Here is a 9,332-nt window from a genome sequence, read left to right as displayed (position 1 = left end):
GTTGCTGTGAATCGCTGGGAAGCACCCACGCCCACAGAGGGGCGGTGAGTCGGGCTGCCGTACAACATGGCCGCGTTCTGCATCCCCGAGCAGGGCAGAACGGCGCGTCGGCGGCCGTACAACGTGGTGGCGCTTAGTTCTCCGCGCGAATAACTCTGACGCAACTTCCTGTCTATGCCGTCATATTTGACCTTTGAACTCTCAAGCGCTCTTTTTCTTTCCTCTTCCGGGGTCGGTGTGTGGCGGTATGGTTGGTGTTTCTCTTTTCCCGTTCTCAACTCGCTTTAGAATCGTTCGCCATCCATGGAGTTGTGGGACCTGACAGCTTTCAGGCGCAGTCTTTTGAGATGGCGTGGGAATAAGGGGCTTATGAGTGAGGCTAGTGGTGAGCAGGTTCCCTACGTTTAGTTTCGGACGCTCCTGGACCCGGCGGCCGCTCCGGAGCTGGCAAAGGCCCGAACACACTCCGTCTCCGGAGTCCGGCGTTTGAAGATGGAAACGAATTGTGGTTGGGCTGCTTGAAACTCTGAGATTGTCGAACGTTTTCGGTTCTTAACACCTATGTCTTGACCCCGCGATCGTAGATGTTCTTGGCATTGGGAGGGCGAGGGACCACCAAGTTCGAGTGGTGGTTTGAAAAGGTTATCTTTTCAAGGCCAGCAGCAGGGAGGAGTTTGTTGATAATGGAGTTTTCCGTGTTAGTTGTGGTGATGAAAATCACTCATTGGCTTTCCATGCGGTTTTGGCGTGCGATGGTTCTATTTTAGTGTGGTTAGAAGTAAATTGTCTTCGGCATGTGACAATAAAATCATTCACGACGGAGAAATTTGTAGCTTGTTATTTTGAGTAGGCTAGTTAGAAACTACTTAATCGTTTACATACTTGGCTGTGTAACTGATTTGCCAAGCAATAACATCAGTGTCATAGCTCAAAGACACTTAATATAGTACCGAGACTAGTATTAAAAGGCACTTGACTCAGGTGCTGCTTTGGAGCAAGACAGCCCTGAACATACTGAATCCTAATGACGGTTATGTAAAGTAGACAAAAGTCTTAGTGAGAGATGAGGAAACTAGCTTTAGTTGCACCATATTCCCAGTAAATGACATAGGGTCGAACTTGCTAGTTCACATATACTGTTTCTTTAAAACCCATGTTTCTCAAACTAGCCTAGTTAGGACTCTGGATACCATCCCAAACAGAATCAGACTTGTAAGGAAGGAGCCTGGCAATCAGAATTGTAACCAGATGTCACAGTTGATTATCATCAGGAAAACATTGCCTCTTGCCATTCTTACTGCCTCTAAGGAGTTTTAAAATGTGGAATCCTTTTTGTAAGACTGTCTTAATGTAAAGATACTATATAAGAATGTGGTTCCCTGGGTTGTGCAGACTAGTAACGGAAAGGTTGGCAGTTCAGACCCACCCAGAGGCACCTCAGAAGACAGGCCTGGTGACCTGCTTCCAAAGGGTCACAACCTTGAAGACACAATGAAGCAGTTCTACTCTGCACACATGGGGTCACTGTGAGTCACAATTGACTCTGAGGCAACCAACAGCAGCAACATATAAGGAGATATATGTCTATATTTGTATATATATGGACAATGTGTAATGTCAGTTATAGTGATGGTGATTATTTTCAATGAAAAAACTAAATCACAGGATTATAACAAGTGGCTAGACAAGATCAAATCTAAAAATTATTTAATGTTGTGTTTTGAGATTTGAATTACTTTCATCATGAGTACTTAATTTATTCCACTCTGTTTAATTAGGCATTCAAAATGGTCCAGCGTCTGACCTACCGTCGTAGGCTGTCCTACAATACAGCCTCTAACAAAACTAGGCTGTAAGTACTTGTAAAATTTAAAACGCAATTTCTCATTTTCTCCACAAGATGCTGACTTCTTGCCTATTCTTTGACTTTCTAGGTCCCGAACCCCTGGTAATAGAATTGTTTACCTTTATACCAAGAAGGTTGGTAAAGCACCAAAATCTGCATGTGGCGTGTGCCCCGGCCGACTTAGAGGGGTAAGTGATCCTTTTTCTGTGAACAGCATTAACAGGGATTGAACTTCTGAGATTTAATCTCGTTAGTAAGGGAGTGAACGGAGAGGTCACCACTAAGGGCTGAGAATTACTAAACATCCATGATCCAAATCTGTCCAAGAACATAGACATTTTTTTTAAAACCTGTGTCAGAAATGCCATGCAGTACCTTTCAGATAATTCAAGTACCATTTTCCTCATAGTCAAGTTTAAAGTTCATGCTTTTAAAAAACACCACCTACTAAAATCCTGGTAAGGTTTGTATTTCTGTTGAAGCATCACAAAATAACCACAGTATTTTCTTTATGCAGGTTCGTGCTGTGAGACCTAAAGTTCTCATGAGGTTGTCCAAAACAAAAAAACATGTCAGCAGGGCCTATGGTGGTTCCATGTGTGCTAAGTGTGTCCGTGACAGGTAAATATAGATAGAACTCTAGGATTCATTTTCTTACCAAGTGTCCGTTCTCTCTATAGTTTTTACATTGCATGCTAATCATGAGAAGACTGGTGAAAAAAATTCCTTAAGTAACAAGGTTTGCATGCTTTAAAATCTTTCCTTGAGTACGGATAATTGGTGTTGTGCAAACTGATAAATGATATTAGTTCGGATTAATTCAGCCAGAATTCTTGGGCACTTTCATGCTACATACAGAAATTGAAAGGACACTTGGTTTTTTGGGTGGAGGGGGAAGGGATGAGTATGAATATGTATTAGTGGTTTGGTTAAAGGTGTGACTTGGGTTCCTAGGGAACCCAAAGAAAAGCTCCAAAAGAGACACTTCAGCTGAGTCTTCACGGATGAGCCATAGATAGATGGAGAGTGGAAGGTGTTTTTTTAAAAAAAAGCACAGGAACAAAATAAAACTCAAAACCTACTGCCGTCGAGTTGATTCTGACTTAGAGCGACCCTATAGGTTGAAGTGGAACTGCCCGTAGAGTTTCCAAGGAGCGCCTGGTGGATTTGAACTGCCTGCCTTTCGGTTAGCAAACATAGCTTTTAGCCACTCACTATGCCACCAGGGTTTCCATAGGAACAAAACAGGCATATATAATTCTAGCATGGCTGGAGCAGAAGGTTGTAGGAGGTCATAGACAAAGGTAGAAAAATTATACATACATTATGAAGGGCCTTACCGGTTGAAAATGGATTTTTAACTTGATCCTTAAAAATTAGGGAAGTAACGGGGTTGAATTACTTTCACAATGGAAACTTGTACAGGACAGGGAACCCTTTGGTATACCAGAAACGTCACTGCATTAGAGTGGAAGGTGAAGTCATTCATTCATCTAAAGGTGAACATTTGGAACATACATTTCCTCTACTTTGTGAAGGGTGAGGAAATGATATTTGCGTTAAGACATGAATGGGTGGGGATGAGGATGATTGGGAGAGAAGAGTTCCAGATAGAGGGTTGGGTGTTCTGGATATTCTGTAGGAGCAGGGGATTTATATAGAGAGTAAGGGAAAGACAGCATGAAGGTCGGGCAGTGCTGGATGAGGAAGGCTTAAAGACAGTGATGTACCGTTGATTTTTTTTTAAAGCAGAACTGTGAGGGTCTGGTTTGCATATTTGGAACAGTACTCAGTGGTCTAGAGAAGAAGCAGGAGTTGGCGTCTGTTACAAGACTATTAACAGTAGGTAGTCTAGGAACAAATTGGTAGTGGTAACAACCGAGTTGGTAGTGTAACATTTACATGACAGAAAGTTCAGTGGTGTGCACTTTAATCCTCACAAGCCTATCAGGAAGGAGTTTCTATTAACATTTTTTGTGAAGAAACCAAGACTTATTGCTTAACACTTGTTCACAGAACTGGAAAGGGGCAACACCAGGTTTTACTGAGGCACTTCTTAACTTTCATTAAGAGAAACTTAACATTAAATTGCCTCTCCAAAGAAGTTGTAAGTAGAAGGATTTGTGGGTGATTTGATGTTGCAAAGAAACTGAGATGATTTCCTGGTTTCTGGGTTGAATAGCATGGTAGATTGGTGAACACTGAGTGGAAACAGGGAAGTCAAGAAGGGTATTATGGTAAACTAGGTAAGAAATGAAGGCGTGAGCTAAGGAAGTGGCAGTGGGGAGGGATAGGTGTGCATAGTTAGGGCTTAATTTAAAATGCTTACAATAATGCCAGATAACTCTTTTACATTACTTGGCCTTCACAGGAAGCCCTGGTGGCGTAGTCGTTAAGAACTATGGCTGCTAACCAAAAGGTCAGCAATTCGAATCCACCAAGCGCTCCTTGGAAACCCTATAGGGCAGTTCTGCTCTGTCCTGTAGGGTCGCTATCAGGCTCATCGGCACCGGGTCTGGTCTTTGTTTTTTTTTGGTCTTCACAAGTGAAGAAATAGATTCACGGAAATGGTTTTTGCCTCCAAGTTTATTCAGCTAGTTCTGTGGTCTTAATTTTAAGTTTCTAAACTAAATCTTTTGATACCAAACCTCAGGGTTTGCATAGCAAATCCTTCCAAATTTAATCTTCATAAAAACCCTGTGAAATAGGTGTTAGTCCTGTGCCTTGATATGGAGACAGTAACTTGCCATAGATGACATGGCTAGTAAGTGGTAGGGTTTGACCCAGATGGCGGCACTCTAGAATCCTTATTCATCACGAAGTGCCTCTTGCTGATAGCCTTCATTTTCCTCTGCAGCACATGCGCTCTTTGTGAGTTGTTTCTCCTGGAAATTTTTTGAGATGTGGTTTGAGCTTTCCAAGACATTTTGCAAATCAAGTAATAAGTCCTGGATTCTAATAATAATATTAAATAGGGTCACTATGAGTCGGAATCGACTTGATGGCAGTGGGTTTGGTTTTTTGGTTTAAATGAAAAGCTACCATAAATGGCAGAATGGTCTCCTATAGGGATGATTTTAGTTGTTCATAATAACCAAGAAAGGAGGGGGGCTGGTAGCATTTACATGGAATCAAATTTTCCTGCTTTAGATGCCACTGCAAGAAGTAGACGTTAGGCTGAAAGGGTCTGTTGATGTAATTTCAGCTATTATGTTTTTTACTCTGTACTTGGGGGCTTTGTTTACCTTTCTGGCTATCTTCCCTGATTGCTTTGCTCAGTTCTTTTATGGAACCTTTCTTGCCCTGTGTCAATGAGCTTCATTTTTTAAAACTATATTCACTTAATGTTTTCCTTTCTAGGATCAAGCGTGCTTTCCTTATTGAGGAGCAGAAAATCGTTGTCAAAGTATTGAAGGCACAAGCACAGAGTCAAAAAGCTAAATAAAAAAAAAATGAAGCTTTTTTGAATAATAAAAATAAATAAAACGGCTGCTTCTTTTGTTTCTGTTGTAGTTTGTTAGTATATAGTAGGTTTTTTATTTTAAAAAATAATAATAATAGGAAGTAGTGGTGCCAGAATGTTTGACACCACCTCTAGCCACTGCTTGACCTGGCAATATATATCTTTACTGACCTAAGACCTAGGTTGGGCAGTTTGAGAAAAATGGCCTTTATATCTGAAGCTTTTTAAAATACCATTTGGTTGGCTTTCGTAGTATTCTTCACTGCCAAGTTTCATAGGACAGAAACCGTAGTACCCAACAAGTAATTTAGAATGGAGCCTTTTTATACCATTGTTAGACCTTCTATTCCTCTGGTTCAGTTCAAAAATGGTCTAATTTGGAGAGTTCAGTACTTGAGGGATCAGTAATAAAAGCCACCTATTGGCAGTTAGATTTCAAAACAGTTCATATTCAGAAAATGAGCTCCTGTATACAAAACCTTATGTCATGGGTCTAATAAAATGTCACATCTTGATTCGTTTTCTATTTATAATCCAGGTCAGAACATTAAAATAAGAACCTTAGTATATCCATTTTCTCTTGCAACTGTGTAGTACTGTCTGTAAAGACATAGCTAATGACAGTTCTTAGATTGTACCAGCCATCAAAGTGCTCTACATATAAGCTACACTTGTTCTTTTAGGCTATCTCAGTCTTAATCTTTGAGAGAGCCAAGAGCAGAGGCCCCATGCTCTCATGTAGGGGTTAAGAGCTCAGCTGCTTAACCAAGAGTCTGGCAGTTCAAATCTGGTAGCTGCTTCTTGGAAACCCTGTGGGGCAGTTCTCTGTCCTATCGGGCCTCTGAGTTGGAACATATTTAGACCTGACAACAGGAATACAGAAGCTGAATGAGTACTAGGGGGAAGTTAAGTAAAATTAATCTTGTTTAAAGGAGGGTTTTAAATAGAAATGCCCTTTTTGTTTCAACATTTTGCAGATGAGAAGAACGATTACAGCTAGTAAGTGCCTGGCATTTGTTTGAACCCAGGCAGTCTTAGATTATTTTTTTACCACAGTATTGGACAGCATCTCCACAAGAATAGCTAACACCAGATTTGCCCTTGGACTGACTGTTCCAAACACCTAACACCATTTAATCTTAATAACCCAGTGATACATTGTACAGATGAAAAACGGAGGTAGAGGGTATAATGTTATCCAGGGCTGTATGTGTTGCCAGGGTTTTTGCAAATGATGTATTCAGAGACTTCAGCCCTAATGACTTTATGAGCACCGTAATGAACACATTAGCATAAGATGATAGATGGGATGGGACCCCTGTTGTCAGTCTTTAGTCTCAGACAATTGAGATCCATTAGGTTTTCCAAAACACCCAGGAATTGAGCAATGAGGATGATACAATTCTCTTGTATAATGTTTAATTGGCCACAGTATTAAAAATGACATTTTTAGTAGGAAGGACATAATTGAAAAGCCTTGTGTTCTAGGGTATAGTAACATGTCACTTCCCCATGACTTAGGCTAACTAACATACTGCACTGAGGCATTTTGTGATCCTGTGGTAGTAGTCTGTTTGATAAAAGAATCTGAAAAGTGGGACTTAACACACCCGAACAAGTTTAAATTCAATTTCTTAATGATTATAATTTTAAAGGCTTGAGATGTAATATTTCGACACTAGCTGTGGAGGGGAAAGCTACTATTTGCCAACCAAGCATGAGCTCTTGCCATTCAAGGCTCCCCTCTTTCTATTGGTTGCTGTCAAGTCAATTCCTGCTCGTGGATGACGCCATAGGACAGAGGAGAACTGCCCATAGGGCTTCCAAGGCTGTAATCCTTACGGAAGCAGACTGCCACATCTTTTGTTGCAGAGCAGCTGATGGGTTTGAACCACCTTTCGGTTAGCAGCTGAGCACTTAACCACAGCACCACCAGGACTACTTCACCTCTTCCTAGTAAAAAAAATATACATACTCAAAATTAGTTTGAATGACATGGCTGAATACATAGGCTATACCTGATGAGGCCTATGAAATTTCAGCAAAGGAGTTGATTGAGAAATTTGAGAAAACTAAAGTTAGCATTTAAGTGTGCATAAGTTTCAAAAGATTCTTGATATTAAGTGATTTAAGCTTTTCTAAATGTAAAATATTTTTCACTTATAAAACATCCTTGTAGATAATTCAGGAAGTCTAGAAAATAGGCTCCATAGAAAATAGACTGAAAAAGAGTTCCCTTAAATTTCACTATTCATAATAACTTTTAATAATTTGATGCCTTTCCTCCCATTTGGTTTTCTAGGCATAAGACATTTTAAGACTGGAAACATGCTGTATATATGAGGGTAGGTCAAAATGTATTGCTGTTTTTTTGTTCCATCTTATACATTTATACATGCACGGGCTTATTCCAAACAAAACGTGTTTGAACGTGTCTGCCATCAGTGGATGGCTGCGGACAGTTCTATCAGTAATAAACTTGTCTTAGTCTTGTTAGAAAAACGGTGCCTTCAAAAAAAAAAAAAAAAAGGATACTTTCTGTGCCATGGAAAAAAACAATTTTGAGCTCAGGGCTAATATCAAATTTTTAACAAAACTCAGGTGGACATCTTCCCAAATCATTGAAGCTTTGCACAGGTTTATGGGAATGCTGCTGCACTTAAAACAGCAGTTTTTAGGTGGATCAAGCATTTTAAGGAAGGCCAGGAAGACCTCAAAGATGAGCCAAGAGAGGGAAGACCCCTCAAGGTTATGGCAACTATGTTTATTTTTGGATTCCAAAGGGGTAATCTTGATAGATTTTCTAGAAGGACACAGGACAATCATGGGACCTTATTATGAAGAAGTTTTAAGAAAATTTCATTAGTGAGAAAAAGGCCAGGAAATTTTCAAGAAATTTTCTACCATCACAATAATGCACCTGTTCACTCTTTAAGGGTAGCAAGGGCTGTTCTACCAGCATTTTGTTGGGAAACCTTACCCCATCCACTTTACAGCCTTGACCTTGCCCCTTCAGACTTCTTCTTGTTCCCTAAACTCAATGAACATTTAAAAGGAACATGATTTGTGTCGCTCGAAGATGCGAAAACTGCCGTTTTGATGCGGTGTAAAGCAAAGATCCGCCAGGCGCTCCTTGGAAACTCTATGGGGCAGTTCTACTCTGTCCTATAGGGTCGCTATGAGTCAGAATCGACTCGATGGCACTGGGTACTGGGTTTTAAAGCAAAGAGTTTTTCAGGGAAGGGTTAAAGAGGTGGAAACACCGCCTTCAGAAGTGTATAGACCTAGACGAAGGATATGTCAAGAAACAGTAGCTTCACATTTTAATATTTTTGTTTACTAAAGGTTTCTATTTTGTAGCAGTACTTTTTGACTTACCCTTGTATAAATTTTTGACTATTTTCCCCCACTTAACTCTTGTGAACATAGTTCTTGAGAAAAAAAAATTTTTTTTTTTTCCATGATTATGGGGTTTATTAGGGAAGTAACAGGTTGCAATTCAGGATCAGGATGAACTTAGAAGTAACAGGAACTCTGGATACAGTTCTTTGATCAAGACAGCTCCTTCATTAGCTATGCCCACAGTCTGGCCTCTGCTGCCAAGCCCTGTTCAGGCCTAGTCTCTCACTCTTGGCCCTCACTGTATGCCTGGGTCCTCGCTGTTGGCCTCGGCCCCCCTTGGGCCTGGCCTCTGCCCTGCTCGGGTAAATGTTACAAAGCTCTTTAGCTCCACCAATAAGTGCCTGGAGGCACCATACTCCACCAGCAAGCCTCTTGCCCCAAGGCATTCAGCTCTGTCTTGCTCCATGGGCTGGGAAGCCCACTGTAGCCACCTTACTCTGTAGACCAGGAAGCCCCCCTCACCGTCTTATTCCAGTATTATGGCTCTCCCTGTCTCCTGGGTCTAGGAAGTTCTCGATGTAGGGACCCCAGGTCCAAAGGACACACACTGCTCCTGGCTATTCCTCTTTGGTTTTGGCAAGTTTGATTATAATATGTCTTGATAAATTTCTTTTAACATCT

General features: G+C 40.9%; 1 protein-coding gene across 2 annotated transcripts; it reads left to right on the top strand.

Annotated features, from left to right (window-relative positions):
• Window positions 1-217: 217 nt before the first annotated feature.
• RPL34 (ribosomal protein L34) lies at window positions 218-5,347 on the top strand. 2 transcript variants are annotated; one of them, XM_049885553.1, is made up of 5 exons: window positions 218-245; window positions 1,779-1,852; window positions 1,935-2,034; window positions 2,364-2,467; window positions 5,207-5,347. In XM_049885553.1, the coding sequence occupies exons 2-5, from the start codon at window positions 1,788-1,790 to the stop codon at window positions 5,289-5,291; spliced, it is 354 nt and encodes a 117-aa protein (XP_049741510.1). In that variant the 5' UTR covers window positions 218-245; window positions 1,779-1,787; the 3' UTR covers window positions 5,292-5,347. The 2 variants fall into 2 exon arrangements, with proteins under 2 accessions (XP_049741510.1, XP_049741509.1); XM_049885552.1 differs by having other exon boundaries at window positions 227-250.
• Window positions 5,348-9,332: the final 3,985 nt, after the last annotated feature.

The sequence above is a fragment of the Elephas maximus genome, chromosome 5 (assembly GCF_024166365.1).
Source record: "Elephas maximus indicus isolate mEleMax1 chromosome 5, mEleMax1 primary haplotype, whole genome shotgun sequence".
Taxonomy (NCBI): domain Eukaryota; kingdom Metazoa; phylum Chordata; class Mammalia; order Proboscidea; family Elephantidae; genus Elephas; species Elephas maximus.
Note: the sequence above shows the minus strand (reverse complement) of the source record. Positions and strands in the feature narration are given on the sequence as shown.